Source organism: Toxorhynchites rutilus, chromosome 2 (assembly GCF_029784135.1).
Source record: "Toxorhynchites rutilus septentrionalis strain SRP chromosome 2, ASM2978413v1, whole genome shotgun sequence".
Lineage (NCBI taxonomy): Eukaryota > Metazoa > Arthropoda > Insecta > Diptera > Culicidae > Toxorhynchites > Toxorhynchites rutilus.
The window spans coordinates 219,237,625-219,261,225 of record NC_073745.1 but is presented as its reverse complement, the minus strand read 5'-3'; the positions used below and the strand labels follow the sequence as shown (position 1 = coordinate 219,261,225).

At 38.3% G+C, this 23,601-nt stretch overlaps 1 protein-coding gene across 2 annotated transcripts in view; it reads right to left on the bottom strand.

Annotated features, from left to right (window-relative positions):
- The window catches only part of LOC129771502 (protein cycle), an 88,112-nt gene that overhangs the window by 48,761 nt on the left and 15,750 nt on the right, over nt 1–23,601 (bottom strand). Inside the window, exon 2 of one of the 2 annotated variants that reach the window (XM_055775217.1) lies at nt 15,000–15,052. The exons of the other annotated variant lie outside the window; for it this stretch is intronic. Within the exon in view, the coding sequence (XP_055631192.1) occupies nt 15,000–15,016 (17 nt within the window). The 5' untranslated portion in view covers nt 15,017–15,052. The remainder of the gene's footprint in view (nt 1–14,999; nt 15,053–23,601) is intronic. 2 annotated transcript variants of the gene reach the window in all.

Sequence of the window (23,601 nt, the reverse complement as noted above, 5' to 3'; positions counted from 1 at the left end):
CAATTCTAAAAAAAGAGTGACACTTATTGATCCCCAATAGTACCCCTCCGTATCTGTCATCGCGGTCCAAGCGTATTATATTAAAATCGTGGAAAGAGAGATCATTTTGAGAAGAGAGCCAGGTTTCGGACAGTGCAAAAACATCACAATTGACTCTATGAATTAGAAATTTGAATGTATCCAATTTGGGGATAAGACTACGACAATTCCACTGTAAAACAGTGATATCTCCGACCTCTCTATTTAAATTAGACATCAAGAGAGATAATCATTGCAAGGAGGGGCCATGTTTGCATCAATTGTTGCAAAATTGTCTTCAATACTGGAAGCATTGAGATGACAATGGTTCTGATGGAGTCGGAAACATTAAAACACTTGAAGATTTGATCCAAAAGGTCAGACAACTTTATAAATCCCGATTGGGAAGTTGAGCTGGACGGAAAAATAGGGACAGTTGGGGTTTTTGATGTCCCTTCGAGTGCTGGGTCGTTCGAAGATGAACTATTCCCACGGAAACCAGGAGGAACCTGATTTTGCTTGTCCGCTGCACTCGATTTTTTAGGCAAGCTAACAGGGGGTATCACCGGAGGGACTTGTCCTTGAACTTTGGGAGTGGTCACATTTTTGCGCCGGGGATTCCCTTTGGAAATAACCGTTGTGCCCCCGCTAGCTGTGTCCGCTTCTATTTCGTCAACTGGCAACGTAGCGAAAACATTATGTGTGTTGATTGGTTGTTGCTCTTGAGCCAGTGGAGAAGCGCCCTTCAAAATTTCCGCAAAAGTGCGCTTCGAGCGTTCCTTCAAAGAGCGCTTCTGTTTATCCCAGCGACTCTTGTAAGTTTCACAAGCTGAGAGCTCATGTGGGGATCCCCCGCAATATGGACATTTATGCTCAGTCGCACTGCAGGATTTCCCCTCATGTTGCTCTCCGCAAGTGGCACAGCGCTCCTTGTTGGCGCAATAATCTGCTGTATGACCAACTGACTTACATTTGATGCAAGTCATGGGCTTTGGCACGAAGAGTCGCACTGGAAGCCTTAATTTATCCACCATAACGTAGTCAGGGAGGGCGGAACCAGCAAAAGTTACTCGAAACGAGTCGGACGGCGTGAATTTTTTTTCTTCCCCATTCTGGGAAACTTTTCCTAGTTTCTGGCAGTCCAAAATTTTAATTTGCTTCAAAGGGAGCTGTTTAAATCTGCCATCTCCCTCTTTTATTATTTCGCTCGTCAGACCCGTTTCTGTAATCACCCCCGCAATTTCTACGTTATGGCAGGGCACATATACGCGATATTCTATTACAAAACGATTGTCGACAACAATATCGTTAGCGTGCTTCCGATCAGCCACGACAACACGCAGTTTGTTCGGTCTAACCTTTCTAATTTCGACCACGGAGGAATAATATCTTGCCAGATCTTTAGAAATTTGAATGACATTTAGAGATTTTCCTTTTGGTTTGGGCCGGAAGAAAACAACCCAAGGGCCAGATCCAGGTGAATCTTCTGGATAGACCTTGACACGAGGAGAGGAAACAACTGAGGGGGAGGACGAGGTCGATTGTTGAGTGGGATCAGGAACAGTAGGGCTGGGAGGCAAGTTCGGGTTTGCAAAGGAAAGGTTTGCAAATTTTCTTGAGGGGGGCTTGTTTAGGTGACTTAACTCTCCCTCTAAAGAGACATCCGAGGGGGGAACGCGTTTAAGCGACTTTCCAGCTCCCGTAGATATGGAGGGGTAGACAGTGGATTCAATCTCCATGTCAACGGCTCCTTCTTCATCTGCCATTTAAAGTGGCAGATGTACACTTTTTAGTTAATTTTTCAATTTTTTGTTTGTTTTTTCTTTCTTAACCTAATAAACTTAACCTAATAAAATTATTGATACTTATAATGCACACCACACCAGTGCGGATAATCTCCAACGCGTATCAATCCTTCGGTGCAGCTGAACCGGTGTATCGCACCACAGCACGATAATGGTGTCGATGACGAGATGCGATAAATTCACCAGCACACAGCACACAGCGCCCGCGCTGCAGGCCTTCTTCCTCCTGCTTGTTGTGTCCGCTTCAATGCAATCCAGTTACAATCTAGGGAATCCCGTTATTGCGCACAATCACTTGACCAGTCACGAGAATAACGGTATCACTTCAACGATACACGATCACGAAATATATGCGTCCGGCGGCTTCGAACTTAGGAAGACGAATGAACATTTAACAATTAACAATCTGAAAATTCGAACAGTACTGAAATGAACTGTTTTTGCCACTGTGTGTCAAATATAGGAGGGATAGAAATCGTATTTTTTTCGCAAATAATGCGAACAAAACAAAAGTTTGAAGCCGTCTACAGAAACTATGAACGTAATTATCAAATCGTAATTTTATGTTAAAATCCGAGGAGGAAGCGCATCAGTACAGTTGTCAAACGACATCGTGGCCAAATCCTGCAAGATGTCGAAACACCACAAACAAAGTGAGGATTAAATGAATACGTTCATTTTAAAATGTTTTAATTGTTTTAATGGCATAATTTTCTATGTATCTAAAACTCTCAATCTAAGATATTTCACATTTTTTATCAAAATAGACCTTTGTGCGAGAAAGAATTGCACAGTAAACTTTTTGCATAGACCTGAAAATTGAAAAATAGTCACATTCAGAAAAATTGGCGAGCTATATCAGTGATCACGAGCTTCGAAACATGGATAAGCTGAATATATAAACTTTACTACAAGTATGCTATGATTACTTTGTACTTAAATCTAATTCAAAAGTCTTATCAGGTGCAAAATCCGTTATACAGATTCCAATACAGATTTTCTATTTTCACTACAGATAAAAAAGATTTTCTGCTCGGAAATACAGATTTCAATATGGCAACATTGAGTGTCAGTGGTAGCAGACGAGACAACGAAGTGTAAATCTCACAAATACAAGAGTGACATGTAACCGAGAGAAAATGAATAGATGAATCAGTTTAGGACAGACAAGCAAACAGTAGACACGCGTATTTTATTTGCTGCGAAATCATCTTTACATCCAGTGCACATGCAAAAAAGATGTGGTACAAAAATACAGAAGCACTCTCCACCAGACGGCATAAAAATCGGAGCGGTGCCTCTACCGAACAAAGTTGCATCACTGTATGCGATATTTATCTTGAATAATTATGATCATGGTTTGAACTAGAGGTTCTAAAATTTCACAGATTATTCGCGTATAGTCTTGAAAAAGACCAATTTCGAAAACTGCACTAAATTATCGGTCTTGAGAAAGGCCATTTGGAAAGCCTCGCTGCCGTCTGGTCGCTAAATGAATGACTGATGTATCTTAAATGCTGTGAAATCGCAAATTCGTCGCTTATGACTCGGAACATCCTATGGAAATAAAGTTTATGTTCTGTGCAAATCTGTGCTGGATCAAATTCCGTTAACTCAAAATTCTATGTAGTTGAAAGAGGACAGCAGAATTTGTTCGGAGATTCGACAGCTAAAGCCCTAAAAGTGCTGAAGGCGACGAGCCGATCAGGCAATGTTACGTGAAACTCATCCATTGCCTGTGGTTGAAGAGTTGATACAGTGGTAGACATTCGTTTAGCCGCACCCAATTTCTCCTCAATATTTTTAAAAATAAGTCAACTATTTGTACAGTTTTGTTCATAAAAGACTATTATTGTTTATTTTCACCGAATTCATTATAAAAAAAAGTATAAATTCACTTTTTGTTTTCTAAGTATGTTGAACTTCGATCAACAGGACTGAAGATTTCCGAAATAATATCCTCCGGGACGGAAATAAAATTTACACGATCCGATTTTATATGGAGATATAATTTACCTATAAGTTAATTCATATTATAGTGATTTCGTTTATATATTAATTCAATCGCTTACGTTTAGTTTCCTTTTCAATTCTTCTAGTCCTTTGATTTCTGCTTCAAGTAACTGACCAACTAGCGTGTAGTCCGTAACCTATATCATTAAGATTCAGCTTTTTATTATTTTATTTTATTTTGCTGTAGGTTTTAGAATTGGACTCACCACTAGTATTAAGTAGAATAATAGAAATTTTAATTATATACTATATATACTAAGTAGAATAATATAATTTTTAACTATAGAAGAAACGATCCTGTGATTCCAACTGTGATAATAGTTTTAATAGGCACTAACAAAAGACTCCTTCAACATGCAATGGTTTGTCTACTCCTTTATTCGGCTGTCATCGTTGCTTCCGCTTTGCTGTCAATTGTTTCATCGTTGACGCTAGGTGCAATACCTTTGACGGTAGGTGCGTATACAACAAAGTAATTCAAATATGTGGAATCAGGGTGGACATTCCCGCATTCTAAAATTTCAATAAAAGAAAATTTGTGCGGCAAATTTCGAGTCCAATCGGTAGCTAACATTTAGTATGTCCACCTCCATTTCGGATCACTTTGAAAACTCGTTTTGGCACGAGTCAGACAGCTTTTAAAGTGTTGCCATATTGATTATAGCCCAACACTCCTGAATGTTGTTAAATTGTCATCCGTTTGCATAGACCATCTCGGCCAAGATTCTCAATAGGTTCTCTATGGGATTGCAATCGACTGCGAGCAGGTCATTCAAGAAGCGGAATGTCTTTCTCAGTAAACCATGCCTTCGATTGCTTGGAAACGTGGATCTATGAATTATCCTGCTGAAAAAACGATATCCTCGGTAGCGCTATTCTCAATATGGCCAATCAAAACGTCCTCCAGTAATTGAAGATACTTTTCGGAGTTCATTCGGGTGAAAATGAAACAAATGGGAAGTTTGCTGTGATAGGAAATGGCTCCCCACACTGTCAAACTTCCGCCCCCAAAGTTTCGCTTCGATCTCACGACGTTCCGTCGACTTAAATTGTGCCAATAGCAACTGTCCGGGCCATCCAAATTGAACTTTTTTCGCCGGAAAATACAACATTTCTTCATTCCAGTTTCCATTCCATGTATTGCCGGACGAAAATGAGATGGTTCTGCTTATGGGTGGTGGTCAGTTTCGGCTTCCCTTGAAGTTTCTTCCACATTATGTGTGGTGACTCGTTCAAGATGCGCGCAATATGCCTCTTCGTTACTGGAACAACCGATTCTGCCTTGATGTATGAGCAGGACATCGTTTCTTGGTTGCTTCGTGTCTTATTCGACCTTCAAGACGCAAAGTAACATTGGTGTTCCCATTTGTTAGTTGTTATATCCTATATTTCAGGCACTATGTAAAGAAATTCCGTACCACTTTCTCAGATCGACCAATTTTTGTTACGATCGAGCGATTAGAAAACTTTTGTTCATTGAATATCTTTATGATTTTCCGCCTCTCTTCCGTCAATAGAATACCTTTCGCCATTCATTTAAATTATACGTAGATCACTAATCTGACCAACTTCTTACGTTGCACATCTAATATTTACCTTGTAAATTGAACATTCCCAAGTATTTTTTCAAAAAAGACAGATAAAGGCTTGGTGATTATGCGAAAACCTGATTTTTATGCCCTGCGGCATAATGTCTCGGGAAAAAACAGCGTTTGAATGTTTATATCCACCGATGCCGCCTTGTGTGTGTGATTGTGACGCGCGTACTTTCAATAAAATTGACTTAAATATACTACCACTACAGCAAATAAGTATCCCGGACAAAAGAACATTCCTTGTTGTTTTGTAAGTATTTCAAGTGCGGCTAAACGAATGTCTATCACTGTAGCAGATGTGGAAGGAGAGGTTAAATTTTCTAAACTGGATGTGAAAGATGCATACCACCAACTGGAGCTCTCGGAAGAATCAAGGGTTATCACAACATTTATAACGAAGCAAGGATTGTTTAGATACAAGAGATTGGTGTTCGGGATCAGTTGTGCACCAGAGCTTTTTCAAAAAGTGATGGACACGATCATGGCTGGATTAGATGGTGTAATGGTCTACCTAGACGATGTTGTTGTTTTTGGGCGCACTCAAGAGGAGCATGACGGTCGGTTAAGGAAACTTTTGCAGCGGTTCGAGGAATACGGTGTCGTTTTAAACAGAGATAAGTGTCAATTCAATGTTGAGAAGCTGGAATTTTCGGGACACGAACTGTCCTCGGAAGGTGTCAAACCGACATAGTGTCGCGTTCAAGCTGTAAATCAATTCAGAAGATCTAACAACATAATGGAACTCAGAAGCTTCCTTGGCTTAAGAACGTATGTAGGAAGATTCCTACCACATCTGGGTAGCAAAACAGATCCGTTAAGGGCTTTTTCGAGAAGTCAATGCAAATTTATGTGGACAGAAGAACATCAAACTTTCGATGAAATTAAGAAAGCAATCTGCGATATCAAGAAATTAGGATTCTTTAATGTGAAAGATAAAACGATTTTAGTGGCGGACGCAAGTCCAACCGGCCTAGGAGCAGTGTTGCTTCAGGAAGATGTATAAGGTCAGAAACGAATAATAGCGTATGCTAGTAAGTCACTGACTAATTTAGAGTGAGAGTATTTCCAAACGGAAAAGGAAGCACTAGCTCTGGTTTGGGCGGTTGACCGTTTTAAGCTATATGTTCAAGGCGCAAAATTTACCTCAATCACAGACTGTAAGCCACTGAAGTTTTTATTTGGTCCCAATTCTAAGCCTTGGGCCAGAATTGAACGCTGGGCGAAATCTCACAAATACAAGAGTGACATGTAACCGAGAGAAAATGAATAAATGAATCAGTTTAGGACAGACAAGCAAACAGTCAACACGCATATTTTATTTGCAGCGAAATCCGACTTTACACGGTACACTTCGGTATGGGGTCGTAGTCTGTTGATCTTTGGGATTCCGTTGTCTATGCGTCTTCGAATTTCATTACAAATTTCTCTACAACCTAGAGCTCGTCGCCGTCGACAACAACACTACTATCAAGAAGGATTCTATTACGTTCAACGCCTCCTGCTAGCATGTATTCAGTCTTAGATGCATTGATCCCAAGTCCAATCGGGTGTACAAGTATACCGTCGCATGTGTTATTCCGATTATGTTCACGTCATCGGATAAACTGACTAAACTTGTTGAAAATCGTGTCCCGCATATTGAAGCCCGGTTTCCGCATAACACCTTCCATCTCCACGTCAAATTCTAAACGTGGAGATGGAGTCTTCTGTCGGAATTTCTAAACGACAGAAGACTCCATCGCCTTGTCGAAGCCCCCTGTTAGTCTCAAATGATTCTGACAGATCCCCTGAGATCCCCACACCACGTTCATCTTTGTCTGAATCAGTCTAGTCAACTTTCGAGAAAAGTCGTGTTCGTTCATGATTCTCCATAGCTGTCGTCGGTCGATTGTGACCGATGGGCATGAGTCGGGCTTAATAACTTCCCACAAATATGCTTACTAGGACAGAACTTTATGGTCACCATTCAGGCTTAATTGCACGGTAGTTCTCACAATCCAGCTTGTCACATTTTTTAATGTGGCAGATTATTTCCCTTGCTCTTGTAAGTGTTCTGTGTCCCAGATCCTGACTTATCCCATCGTAGGGCGTGGTCCGTCATCGTTGATCACTGCTGTAGCTCTCTTCAACGATGTCTTCGCTGTCTTCTGCAAGTTTATTGCAGCAACGTTCGGCTCTTGCAGTCGTCATAGGTGATACCGTAGTTAGAACGTAGTATTACCGTCATCAGGTATTGGCCTGAATCGATGTTAGCACCACGGTTCTGACGTCGACGATATCTCAATTTGTGTTTCCGTTGCTGAGATGATCACCAGCTGTAACAGTATTGGAGGCTGTGCCAGAAGAAAGTGCTACGTATGACCATGTTTTTGGAGATAGTGAAGTCGATAAGTCTTAGGTCATTTTTACTGGTTCACAGATGAGCGTTGAACCTACTAATTACCGATCTTAACTCCTTTTCTTAACTGACTTGAGTGTTCAAATCACCGATGATGATATGGATGTCGTATTCTGGGCAGCAATCGTATTCACGCTCTAGCTGCGCGTAGAATTCTTCTTCATCGTCATCGGTGAAACCTAGATGAGGGCTGTGAACGTTGATGATGCTGATGTTGAAGAAATGACCTCGCATCCTCAGTCTGCACTTTCTTTCGTTGATTGGTCTCCAGTTAATCACCCGTTTCTGAATCTTTCCCATGACGATGAAAGCTGTACCTTGTAAAAAACAGACCATTGGTTCTCAAATTGGGATCAGCAAGGATGGAAGCCAGCCCATTGAGGTCGAATGCCCCACACCTTACGCCTCCAAGTAGATCATATGATGAAATTTTGTTTGATCACGCGTGAAACGGAAGTACACACCTGATCTTGGCTCGGAAATCGGGTCTCGAGAGTGGCTAAGTAAGGGCATGCGAGTGTATGTGTGTGGCCTCCCGGGTCGCTGGAGTCTTGAGGGGGCGTCTGTTATCCATATCAGGGGCAGCGCCTCGAAAACGTCCAGCTAGCAGGCTGGACTCTAAAATACATTGCCACCCCGTTGTCTCCTGAGCACGGAAATGGACTCTTTGTCATGGCCTCAAATCCCAAAGTTGCAGTATTCCCGCAGGCTGACAAGTGCAGTAAAAATCAAGAATGAGCACGTTCTTCTGCTGCACTTGGTTGATGCTGAGAACATGGAGGAGCTGCAACTGACAGTTTACTGTGCTGCTGTGACGACCGCTAACTGGTTAGGAGGCCGTGTGAGACCAAGAGAAAATCTGTACTGATATCTGCATTGAATCTATAATTCCAATTTTCAGCCATAACTTTGGCTTTATTATCATTGTTTGGTGTAGTTATTATTGGTTTGGCGATGTACCCACGTAGCGCAAGTGAGCGTATATACTGTATTTAAAATACAATGATCCATCAAGATGCAATGGAAGTTGAAACAGTGCGCTACATAAATATTCTTGTTATAACATATTTTAGAAAGGTAGTATGTAAGTAAAAAATTCAAAAACTGGATAATTTTTAACGAATGAAAAGAGATATTAAATTGCTATGAAGCCATGTGCTTAGGATACGGACAGATACTGATGTCATTTTGTCATTCTAAATAAATTAATCGTGTATGTTTTTCTTCATATTTATTTTTGAACCTTCGTTATTCAGTTATTCGACAATTCATTGCAGCAGATGATACAAACATTCATTTGTCTGCTCTCACCCAGTTCAGTGGCTGTTTCTACAGGTTCAGCTCCGTGTATTGTGGCTTTTTCAGATACTGTTCAAAATATCCAAAGTATGATCTCTTAATTTAATGTATGGACATATATTACCCAATAGAGCAATATAAAGATTTCTAGTTTCGGTTGAGTTAATGAGGGTATTTCTGTTTGGAATGATTAATCAATGGCAAAACGTAGTTCAAGGAAAGTAAACATGGTTTGGCCATCGATTTGTCGAAATGATTCAAATGATTCTAATTCAAGACTTTCAATGGTATGAGCAACAATATTTCCTTAATTGAGCTGAACTCATTTGTTCTAAAACGAAAGATAACTATCTATTTTTCAATACCTTTCAATAAATGCCCAATGTAAGGAGAAACTTCAGCATAAGACTGTTCGACCCACAGTGTGGCATGTGCATTTCACCTCAAATACCCGTCATGGCTGATGTATCGTAAGATGAAAACACTTTCAATCGTAGTTTATAATCTATCACATCCATGAATAATTCACAGACAACCAGATCGTAAGTTTAATTGTGATCCGCGTAGTGCACCTCGATATATATGTATCTAGATAGATATTTATGACCGCTAATTTGACAACCTTGGAAGGGATCCAATGTTCATGAAGTTTGCCAGGTGTCAGGTCAGAATATTAAATCAATGTTCACTGAAAACAAATTCACAAGAAAAATCTACGATCATAAAGATCGAAAAAATCTAAAAGAAAAGAATATATAGTTGTTCCACCAGCACCGTTATTCCACATTCCTTAACACTTTGCGGACCGCTCACGAGATTTCTCGTGTTTTGGGTCCCATCCGTTGCGGACCGCTCACGAGACTTCTCGTTTTCGCGTTCCTTCTTTACGGACTTGTGTGAAACTAACGGACAAAAGTTTTTGTTTAACGTCTTGCTGGATTTAATAAATAATGAACTATTTCAATTGAAATAAATTGATTGTTTATCAAGTAACAACATTCATAATCATGCTCATTAGATAGAGAATTGAATCATTCATCTTTCCATACAATTCATTTTTTTCTTGATCGTTACAGAAAAAAGTTATACACTGAAACGTGAGCATGGGTCGATATAGGAAAATATACAGTATTTTGAAAATCAAAAAGAGTTGTTCGAATTGAGTTATCGAAGTTATCTTCCAGCCATAATTTGATTAATCGGAAAAGGGTCTGAGACAAGTTGTATGGGAGGGAGTCAACCGCGAGTAATCCTTACTAACCTTACTAACCATAGAATTAGAAAATTGTTTATATATAGTTTTAAAAATATAGTTAAGAATCGGCTCCTTAAAACTTATGTAACTGAGCCTGTAAAAATAAACCAATTAATAAAAAATAAATTGTATGGGTGAAATTAATTATTTTATAGAGAATTGAAAAAGATTATTTGACAGGACCGAAAACACATTTTCGAGATAGTACTTATTCGATAAAGAATGTTTTTATTTATCTTCAGCCAAATTTTCATTGGTCCGAAAAGGGTATGAGAAAAGTTATTGGTCAAAACGTTCATGAGTTGTACGGGGGAAAGGGTCTGGCTTGGTAAGGAAGTGAAAAGTAAAAAGGATGTAAAAATTTCTATTGTATAGATATTTTGACTATTTTTCGAATCACTATCTATAGGATCTATGGTGAAAAACGTACCTTTCAATTTTTAGCACGCCATTCTCAATAGCCTTGAGCTATGTTTACCTCTATCTATAAAGATAAGAAAGTTAGAATTTTGATTTCATCGTGAATGTTGGTCACCCTATTTTTGTCTAGAGAATAACTGTCGAGCTCTAGATGCTAATTTCCACTTAAATGCACTTCCTGGACCATTGTGCACTGTGGTGTCGCCAGACGGCAAAGTGTCAACTATTTCAATATATCTTTGGGAACCCAAAAATATATACAACAAAAATGGTATGATATCGTACGTCCTTCAACAAGCACCAAGCATGCGTCTAACAGAGAACGCACACAGTTGCAGAAATAAAAATGAATATCGTGAGAATGGCCGTTTATGAAAAATATTGTCTCGAACTCTCGGTCAAAACCGTTTGCTTATTACATCGGAACGGACGATGCGCACGAGAGCAAATACATGGCTCGGATCGATGTGTTGATTTCAATACCAGATGCAGAGCGAGTGAAATATTCGCCCGGGTCCACAGCTCGAGGGAAACATAACACAAAACGAGCAGAATAAGCGATATTTGCGATGAGACTGAGAATTCTCCTCAGAGAAGATGCAATATTTATACGCTTGCGACAGCGTACATAAAGTGACCGTACACTGTTTGTTCGAAGTTCAAATTTTTGACACTTTCAGTCAGATAAAGTTTGGTTTGATATTTGTACAAACACTATTTTGTTTGCCACTCTTCAATTATCGACAGTGGCAAACAATGTCAAACATCGAACTTGGAAAAAAATGACTGAAATATTCAAGGTAACCTAGCCATGTACCGACAGGTTTGAATAACAGACCGAAAACATGTTTTGGGCATCAAATAAATGCATATTTGCTTGTCAACACAAAGAATATATTTGGTCAGTACACGTTGTTCAAATTTTATCTGTCAAAAAGAGTCAAATATTTGGCTTCGGTCAAACAGTGTATAAACACCCTTACTGTGCAAGGGTTGAGTTTATATCGCAAATATTCTCTTTTCGTTATCTCCCTTCTTTGTTTATTTTGTCGCGGGTGCATAAGTTGCCTGTTATTGACAGCACGGTTAGGTAAGCACACAAATGGACAGCACAAATGTATGGGAAAATGGGATGCTTCTAATTTTCTCAATTTGAACCATTTACGGACTATGGAATTGTACTATATAGCATATCAAACAGAGAACATAGAGAATCTCCGATTCGATTGGTATACAAATCATTAATATCCGTTCGCAGCAAAAATAGTTATTAACGTTAACTTCATTTCATGAAAACGTGACATGTTTTCTGATTTGGCACCATGTTTTGGTGCCACGTCAAAACTACAATGACTAAAATTTTCTTGGAAATTTATCAAGAAATGACTGGACAACAAAATAGGCGGCTCAAATTTGGTGAAAATCGACACAACAAAATAGGAAGCTAAAATTGGGTGATCACGAATGATGGGCGAACAAACCTATGTTGCGTCTGTTTTTAACATTTGAAGATTTAAATAATTTGTTCCTGCTTTGAAGCTATTTTCAGAGAGCTATCGGTCAATAAATCTGTTATAACTTTTCGAAGGTATTCGATAAAATATTTCAACGCCCATTCATATATTCTTAGCGGAACAGTTTGGGTTCCGAAAAGATTACCCAACCTTTCATCAGCTTCGTAGGGTGTATAACATAATCAGAGAAAATAAGACAGTTTCGAAACCATCTGCCATTGCCACTTAGTGTGGAAAAAGCATTCGACAATATTCTACATAATGGCCCTATTTACAAGCACAAGATTTTCCCCAATTTTTTTGATAAAATTTATCAAAAATTATCATTTTGGTAGAGCGTTCAACGTTTATATAAACTATATCTTATTAGAGAAATTCATTGGAATGTAGACGTTCCTAAAGGACCCACCTTGGGGGCAATCCGTTTCAGCATATTCACATAAGATATTCTCGCACTTTAATCTGATAAACAACTGTCACTATTTGCAAATGTCTATGCTGTCATTTACTACGGCAGAAGTATCACCAAAATCTAATGAGAATTAGATACTCATCTGAATATTTCAATAATTGGAAAATATGTATAAATGCAGCCAAAAGTCATATTGTTTCCCAACTAGAATACTCCAAAGCTTGTTCCTCCTCAAAATAAGACAGACAGTCTCAATGACAATAGTATTCAATAATTTTGGGAGGTGGTATATATGGGCCTAGCTTTCGATCGTAAGCATACAATTGGCAATCTAACGCAAAACGTAAACGATCGGTGAGACAACTGGATTCTGTTTTTGAACTAAGAAAATGATGATAAGGTAACCTAAAATTGAAAAACAAATCACGTATGTTTTACTTCCGAACTTTCCAAGATGGTTTCAACATGCAAGAACCATGCATTTTTCTACTTGTTTTTGAATTTCCGTCTTTGATTCAACCATTGTCAATATTTATACAATTTTCACTACTGAAAGAGATAAGAAAATAACATGTTATATATAAAAATGCGCAGAATTAAATTTCTTAAAAACTCATCGCAATCAAATAATCTTTTATGATTATAACATTGAAATTTATGGAAAGGACTACAAACCTTCCATAAGCTCACATGGCAAAATTTAAAACCATCATCACTTTCACCGCGGCGCCGCCTAGGTGTAGATTTGTACGTTAGATCGCCAATCGGAGCACACATTGATGAAACAGACACAAGATGCAACATCCTAATCAAGTCGTTGTATCTCTGATCAATTGGTAGTGTCGGTTATCTCCAACGAATAAACTATACAAACCATACAAAGTAGTGGGAGTGGGAGTGCTGTGCTCCGACATACTACATGGGCTGAAAAGATCTTTCAACAGATCCCGATCTTTCAAAAATGAACCAGATTCATTTCGAGAGGTTCATCTGCCATTAGCTTATGTGTGAAGTTTCATGACATTTCGTTTATTTGTTTACAAACTACAGTTGTTTAAGTGTCACTACCTAAGCATTCGTATAGAAAATGGAAAAAGAGAAATATCGTTTTTTGATCAAACATTGTTTTTTGATGCGAAAAACTCCTGAACCATCAATACAGTGTTTGACGAAATTTCTGCTCCTTCGAGAATAGAAACAGAACAGAACAGTTTATCGGTGGTTCAGTGAATTTAAAATAGGTAATACCGCAGGTGCATCTCGCTCTGGAAGGCCAAAAAAAAGGTACAAATCCAGAAATCGTAAAACAAGTGCATCGACTCTTTTTGAACGATCGTAAAGTGGAGTTACGCGAGTTAGTTCAGGCCGTAGGTATTTAAAAAGAACGAGTGGGATACATTTTGCACGACTTTTTGGACATGAAAAATCTGTCCGCCGCATTTGCTGACCGTCGACCAAAAACAGCAGCGCATTGATGGTTCAACAGCCGATTTGGCGTTGTTGAAACGTAATCGAGTGGACTCCTGTTGACGTTTTGTGATGAAATGTGGATCCATTACCACACTCCTGAGTCCAATAGGCTGTCTGCAGAGTGACACTGAGGCATATTTCGAAGACTTAGATGTTTCGTACTACAGAAAGGGAATTGAAATGTTGGAAACTCGCTATACCAAATGTATTGACCTTGAAGGAAACTATGTTAAGTAATAAATACAGTTTTGCCCAAAAAACATAAAAAATTTCATTAAAAAATCCCGGGACTTCTCAGCCCATGTAGTACATACAAATTGAAACTTCAACGCTTACAAAATACTTCATATGATTCTAAACTCCTCTCGTAAACTCAATGATAAAATTTTACGAAATTTGAACAGAGTTGTTCTCTTGAGAATGATACAAAATCTGTATGATTATGCAACCTAAATTTCTTGTTGTTACCTTGTTGTTCTTGCTCGAAAATGGATATGAAAAAAAGAAATTCGCCAGCCATAATCAATTCGCAAATCCTCCAATTTATATTTCGAACGTTTTCCTATAATTACTGCGGAAAAAAAGCTTCCTCAATGCTAGCAACAATTAATCACATAGTTAATTATATCGAAGAAAGATGATCTTTAATTGAATTTTTGCTCCTTCTTGTTCATCCTAGAATAATATATTGAATTACCGATAGTGTAATAAACACAATCCATTCCCGTCGAATCAATGCATGGGGTAGCACAACAAAATAACATAAAAATATCGTTGAAGAAAGCAAACAATTTACTCACCTTTTTGAATAAATCATCTTTCGCACTCGTCCTATTCAGGAGCATCTCCCTCTCTGAAAAAAAAACTTTTACTTTATACAAACAGTTTGTTCGCAGTTGCAATGATGTAAAAAGAATCGCTCGCTTATAGTAATGGGCAATGACAAAAGAAAAATTGATAAAATGCAACATTATACACCTGATCAGGCACCTTTTCCATCTTCCAATTATTTATGAAGCGCATAAGCGAACTGCTTCCATAGCACTTCTTTATTCTGTCGTACTTCTGTTGAGGAACATTATTGAACGTGTACAATGGTAATAATTGTAAATGTCAGTATCAGCTGTCTATTATGACATCGCAAGGTACTCGTATATCAATATAATATTGCCGATTATCAACACACACAAAAAAAGACAAAACTTTTATTTATTCTTCGATGAAGTTAAATAAAAGCACAACAAGGGTACTACTTCAACTCATTCACAACCCCACATTGGAGCATATTATTTGTCTCAGGCAATAGACTGGTAAGTAGCATCCTTCGACGCTGAGATGCTGCTAGCTGCTACTAGCGTAAGGACTTGACAACTTGTTTGCAATCCTACGCTCGATTATCTAATGCGATACACTCGACCCTATCAAACCGGGCTGTGCGGTGGTGGTTTTTTACTGTGGGAAATGGCTATAAACGGCGGAACGGGAAACCTGAAACTGATTATGAGCTTATCGAAGGGGATGGAAGGTGGTTTCAATCGGAGGGATGAATGGATCATCTGTTTCTGACAAATGTGAATAAATAGAACGAAAACGGATTCTTCGATTTGGAAATCATTTAAATCTGGCCGTGAGTTTGTGCTGTTATGATATTCGACAATGATGATTGAGAGATATGATTCGATTGGTATGCAAACCATTAAAATGAGCTCTTAGCGAATAGTGTTCTAAATGTTAAAACAATTTGAAAGAAACGTAACATGTTTTCCGATTTGGCACCCTTAAATATAGATAAATTCCTTCGTAAAAATATGATGACAAGGCAAAAAAAAGAAATGACACTATTTTGCAAAGTGATTTGTTGCATCGTTTAATCAAATTAGTTAAATAATGGACTTAAAGGCATAAATTGCTTATTCGGGATTGATCTGATGATGATGCTGTTATTACCACTTCTAGCAACAGGACACAACAGGAGAGCGACAGAATAAAGCACTTAAGGGACATGCCATACAAATGACAGCCGGAATAAGGACTACATAGTTGTAGAATTTTACAAAGGACGCAGTAGTGAACATGTCCAAGCAAATAATAAACTTCAATATTTTATTTTTATTAAAAATCTTATGGATCATATAGGAAAACCCTCTATTTGTACCAATTTCCGGTAAACCGATGATCTTATTATTTGAGTATAACTATAAACGTACTCTATTTTGAGTACTAGGTGAATGTAGGCGAATCCATCAAGGCTTATAAAAGAAAGAATATAGAGGATATAGAATGCAGCAGAGAGTAATTAACCACAATCGGAAGTTAAACCAGAAGTCGGACGCAATCCAAAAAGGCCAAATGACCAATAATATAGTAATAATGGTAATATTACGCCATCGCAAACAATCGCATCAAAACAATCATACAGTAAACATTACACTGAGAAGTAAATATGCATCATCACTACAGCTTACATGAACAACAACAACAGCACAAGTAGTCGCAAAAACGACGCAAAATATTTAACTGACTGGCACGTGTAGAGTTTTATCAGCGCGTTACTCAATTCCATCGGGAGTCTGTCTACACAAGTTCCCATTCTTAGTGTTAGTAGGATGCACTTTTATTTTCTGCTACACTACGAGTACACTACGTACAGTGCACCAACATTTGCAACCCTTTACTGTTACGTCAATGATGTAATAATTGTTTTGTAAAGGAATACTTGTGATTGTTGATTATTAGCGCATAGAGGGAAAAAAAGTATTGTGGAAAATTTGCTGGAACCCGACACTGTGCGACTAGACGGCTAACGCCGCCACATTAATATGCATTTCAACCGGCCATGAACTTGAACTTGATTAGAGGTGGCTGGAACTGCATTCTCCCGACAAACGCTGCATCGGACTTTTCGAACGAATGTATCGCTGATACCTAGTAATAACGAGACATGGAAGAGGGATACCTACCACATATGTATTCACAAAGTGGGATTTTTATCGCTTAAACAGGTGTTTTAGTATATAACTTTCGAAAATACCTTCGCATCTCATCGTATCTACAAATCGAGAACCCTGAAATTCTGAGAATTGAACAATTCAATTACAGTAAAAATTCTTTTAATTTTGCTTGAAGTAAAGCGTTCCCACACGATGTAAATCAGGCATTTTCAAACTATTTTGGACAAGAATACTTACCAATTGGAAAACTTTTCAGTCGGTTAAGTGAGTAAACTTGACATAATTTTCGTATCAATCAATAGACATAAAATTTTGTAAATACCAAGAATAACAGAACATAATAATCGATTTTGGGCAAAATTATAAAAAATTAACTATGAAAAATGAAAGTAATATATTTTTTTTATTCTAATCGTTATCCGCATACAGAACTGGAAAGTAAAAGACTAAAGGCGGACCTGCAACACTAGGGGATACGTACTAGCGCCGACGAAATAAACACTTTTGATTTATTTGTTCGATTTATTTTCGCTTTTTATTTTGAAATTTCAAATAAAAAAAAAGGTATCAAATCACACAATATACACTCTGTCCAACTTCTATGTTAGACCAGGTGATGATCTTGCTGCTTTGTGTCACTGTAAACAATCAACGCTTCAATTTATATTCTAGTTTATTTGAATTGGTAACTATCATACACTGCAAAATTTTCATGTGTGTGTGCAAGCGTTGAGCGTATACAAATGTGTCAAGTTTCTATAAGACCAATTACGTTTTCCGTTGTTTTCAGTTAGTTTGATTACAATACGGTAAAAAGAAGAGAGCTCCACGTAAATCGAAGTTCTCTGACCGGGATAAGCGAGAAATAATTACAACAGCTTCGAACATTTCAAAATCGCTTATGCAAATGAAGCAATCTTTGAATTTAAATGTTTCACAGGAGACAATTCGTTAAATTTTGGTAAAAAGTCTTCGCATGACGAGGGCTAAAAAGGTTAAAGCTCCTAATCTTACACCACCTCACATCGAAAGACGTCTGAGTTTTGCCAAAGCTCACATGAATCAACAGTGGGACATGGTATGTTATGACAAAGAACGTTTTCAGAAGAATACATTTTGCTATATAGGGGTAGTGGGGGCAAATTGGTCATGGGGGGCAAAGTGGTCACCTGCTTGTTTGCTAGTATAACTATTGACTATAGACGCCGTATTGTTAGTAGCCTTATGTTTGAAAAATTTAATGACTTTTAAGTCACCCTGTACTTCAGTAGAGCTGTCGCATGTCAAAATACAAATAAAAACAGAAATTACTCTCTCGATAGCCATTCGGCCGTAGTTCTGTGCACATGGTATCTAAGGAATTTCTCGTGAAATTTAGTTTATTCAATCTGATATGTTGGACAAATCATCAGTTTGGACGACTGTTCACATATTCTAGGAGAGGTGAACAGATATTTCGTTTAATCTCAGCGATTAATTAGCATAGAAGTTGTTTTCATGTTTGGGGGCAAAGTGGTCATAGGTGAATAACAACTTACAATGTTCTGTTTACTAAAGCTGATATACCTCATCCTATTCTGCTCTTCAAGATGATCCTTTTGTGACTTTGAACCTGGATAAATACGCCACTCCAACTAAACCAAGCCTCATTATGCGGAACGTTATATGTTTCTTACTACGCTTTTGTATGCAAAAGAAAATTTAAATTGAGACTCTAGGTGAATAGGCCAAGATTATTTCATGCATGTACCTACTATAACAAATATGATTTGAACAAATTTGGACGAAAAAAAACGCATAAATCTATCACATTTAGCTTGATATGGGCGGGTGACCACTTTGCCCCCACCAGGTGACCACTTTACCTCCAAGCAAAAAAAAGACGGGTGGGTAATGTCAGGGACATAACCGGAGTGACGTAGGACTATACAAAGGGGACAGCTTTTGTTAAATATATATTTTAAATATATTGTTTTATTTTCTTCTCCTACGTGAATACCTACCTATCTACCTGAAAAATGGATTAGTTTACTGTTTACTCTTTATGAATATGTTGAGGGTTGAAAAGAACCTTTGGTGTTGTGTTTTTGTTATCACTCGATATTCCCATCTTGTTCGGTTAAACCTTCCTGTTTAGCTATTACGTTTGCCACTCGCCACAGCTTTCACAGTTGGAAAATTTCTTCCTATCCAGCTTGTGACATATTGTTCAGTAAATTACATTTAATGCGACGTGCCGGAGAAGCAGTTTGCCACTCACTGAAACTAATTGTTGCCTTGATGAGCGCCGAACCGAAGCTGCTCTGTTCTTGATGCGGGTTTTCTGATTGTCGTGAGCAGCTTTGCAAGCCAACTCGAGCACTCCGACGGCCGAAACTCTATAATCGCTGTTAGGTATACTGGTGCTCCGGCACCAATCCGTTCGGCCTAGTTACCCTTGCGGAGCAATCAGTGAATGCGACCAACAGAGAACTGGAGACCTGCACGGTTCGAGTGAGACTTTGCCTTTTCCTTAACTTGTCCTCCTTTGTTACGTCCACGGTGCCGATGCCGTACAACCACACGGGTTTACGGTTTGAAAGAAAATAAGATATTTTTTTGGGGTCCGCGTGTTTTATACTCTAGCGGTACACACTCACAGGATAGAGACAAATCGGCAGACTCAGCCAGAGGGGCGAGTCCAACGAGACGAACGAAAGAGCGTTAAAAGGGAGCGATGGCAAAAAAATACATTCATTACGATTTGTTCGCTCGTTGGATTCACATGCAGGCTGAAAAGGGTCCTTTTCAGGATCACAAAATTATCTTCAATCTAAAGAGTTTATTGTTTTGTTGTCACTCGATATCCCCATCTTGTTCGGCTAAACCTTTCTGTTTAGCGATTGCATTTGCCACTCGCCTCATCTTTCACAGTTGGAAAATTTCTTCCCATCCAGCTTGTGACATATTTTACAGTAAATTACATTCAATGCAACGTACCGAAGCGCCACTCACTGTCGCATTGGAGGCGATTTGAACCTGTAATTGAACATTTGCGATGACAGTGGTACAGTGTCGACTTTCAATGTGCGGTCATAATTTGGATCTCTATGTTTACAAAAATGTCCAACTAAATAAGTCGCATTACATGTCCGTCCAATTAGCTAAATGTCGAACTAATTGTAAATTACTGTACTTTCAATCTGGAAACAATTTAAGAGTTGGTGAAAATTGAATAATCTTGAAAGTCCCCAACTATCAATAAGCTCAGAACTACTGCCAAATTCACATACTCATCAGATCCTGGCAAACAAATTATGAAAACATCAATTTGTGTTTTATTATTATTTTGGATAATGTTTTAGAACGCATTGAACTTTATTTCCTAAACTCTTTTTTTGGAAGGTTTAATGGCCCTGAAAAGCGCCTTGTTTTATGGAATGGTTCCAATTTAGAAAACTTAGTACTCGTGGTTTTGAAAAAAAACCATTTCGAACGCCCTCGATGCCGCCTTGTTCTGGATTTGCCACCAAAGCAGATTGTAAAAAGAACAAACTTTTTTCTTCTGCTACCTGCTGCCGTTTTGCGATTGCGTTTGCCACTCGCCACTCGCTGCAACTGCCTGTTGTTGTCTTGATGTGTTCTGTTCTGAATGCGGTTTTTCTTATCGTCGCGAGCAGCTTTACCAGCCAACTCGATCACTTCGGCGGCCGAAACTATATAACGGCGGCGACTGGTGCACTGGTACTAACGCGCTCGGCCTAGCTACCCTTGCGGGGAACTCCATATCAACACGGTTCGAGCGGGACTTTGCCTTTCCCTTCACTTTTCCTCCTTTACCATGTCCAGACATGGGTGCTTGGGTTGGTTTGTTGATGTGTTGTGATGCGAACCGATGTGGTATACGGTTTGAATGAGAATGATCGTTACGGCAGCGGAGCGGGGATTTTTAAGCTGACTGGCTGCCTCGAGAATTACGCATGTGTGAGACTGCGACCAATGTTTCGTTCATTTTTTTCTTTTTCCTTTCCAATCGTGCTTCATTCTATTTCGCTGCTGCTCTGGTTGCCCGTTTTGGTCGGTACGATTTGAGGAGCACAAAATGGACCAATCAAAAATGGGCACATAGTGAATTTTGAGAATGCTTGATATTTCACAATTATTCAATTATTTATCTCAAGAAAAATGAAATGTTATTCGTTATGATAGATGCGTAGATATATTTCCTATCAATTGATGCAAAAACCTTTGCGATCTATTGAGAAATGCTCGAGTTATAAGCGTTCCAAATCTTGCATTTTTTCGTACTTGTTCAGTGCCTAGATTTCCATTTCACCCCCTATATCTTCCGGTTAGACGTAGTCCTACGTCAAAAACGTTCGATTTTTCACCTTTTTTTCTAATGATGGAAAGTGTACTATTTTGAATTTTTATGGTAAAAGCCGTTTGTTATCTTGAAGAATAATGAGTTGAACTATAATATTCTTCGAGAAACGGGAATTAAATCAGAATGTGGGCGCTGGAAATGGGCTTATTCCTTAGGGTGACCACTATGCCCCCACTTCCCCTACCATAATGAAAATTTCTTCAATTATTTTTTTACTTTTAACTCTGCTAGGTTATCTCCAGTGGTGAAAAAAAGTCCAATTTGGATGGTCTTGATAGTTTTAACTGGTACTGGCGTGATTTAGAGAAGAAGGAACAATATTTTTCAACTAGGAACTTTGCTGGAAACTCGTGCATGGTTTTGGTGGGATTCTGTGCAACTAGAAATCTCAAGAAAGCTTTCACATCATTCAAGGATTACATACATGTTCTGAAATCCTTTCTTCTACCGTTTTTGCGTGGATATCGTCACAAAAAATTCCCATTCCAGCAAAAAAATGCTACTATTCATACCAACAAGGAAGCTAAGCAATGGATTAGGGACCAACAACTTAATTTTTTGGACTGACTGGCTCGCTCTCCGGACTTGAATCCTGTTGAAAATCTTTGGGGGATCCTTGTACGCAGAATCTACACTAAAGAAAAGCGGTACAAAACTATTGAAGAGCTCAGGGTCGTCAATCTGTTCAGCAAAACTGGTAAATGGTATGACAACATGAATTTTCCAAGTTATTAGCCGAAATGGCAAGGTTGCCAATTATTGACATGTAAATCAGGCAACAGTTTTGAATTTTTCATTGATAATACTTATGAATTTTGAAATGGTCTTATAGAAACTGGACAGCTGAAATTATCATATTTAAGCACAATAAATAAACAAACAACTCTTTTGAACGAAATTGACGTTAAATATACTTTATTCTAAGCATTCTACAATGTATGAATGTATCTTGTTGAAATTGTTCTGTTCGTGTTCAACGAAACATAATCAAGGTGGTCTTAGGGGCTGTCCACATACCACGTGGACAGAAAGGCACGGTTTTAGACTCCTCCCTCCCCCTCCGTGGACAAGCGTGGAATTTTCATATCCCTACCCCCTTTGTTCACGTGGTCATTTTTCCTTTTTAAATCAAAATAATTAAATAAAATAAATAATTAACTGATTTGCGCCTGAATTCCTTCTTAATGCCATTTAAGTTGTTTTTATTTCAAATTTTACTAACTGTAGCCTTTATCTGCTTTGTTGTGGCCTATTTTTCTTGTATGGTAGAGAAATGAGTAGCATAACAAAGCATATGCTTCATATGAGTTAAATTTTGAAATAATTGTGAGTATAGAATATTTTTTGTTTTCCCTTTATCAGCGAAGACATAAAGGTTGTTTGGTTTGCTAACACGGGAACACGCAATGTACAGTTGATCAATTGAAGAACAATCCGCATCTGAATATGAACTACACAACTTCAAAGATTGATCTTGAGCTTTATGATATGTGATTGCAAGCGACTTTAAATCATTTTCAAAAACATTTTTAGTTCAGGATTTTTCAAGCACTTGCAAAAACAATTTGTTGGTATCACATAGACGCAAGTAATAATCCAATCAACTTGATTAGTTCACTTACATTCGATTCATATGGAATTCCAGAAAAACCTTTAACTACAGAGATATTCTCGATCAGAGGAAAGTTATCCTTTCATTTTGGATTATAAATATATTCTATACAAGATCCAGTTAATGCTTTGACAAATGCATTGTTTTATGACAGAGTTACAGTGTTTCAGTGTTACTCAAAATTTAGGATGAAAAAATTCTTTGCCCACTCCCGAATATCACAGCAAATGCCGATTCATCTTCACTCTGGATTTTCGATTCACCTTTAGTCGGTAGCGGAATTCAAAACCTTTTCCGCCATAGTTCGGAGAATTTTCAGAGAGTTTTAAAAGCGTACTATAATATTTTATTATTTTTCAAATCCTTATAGACAAGTCTGTATTGAGTGTTTAGATGACTTTCAAAGTGCTCGCGGGGAAAAATGACATCAAACAACTCACGTTTCATTGATTCCAAACTATGGAATCAATCTC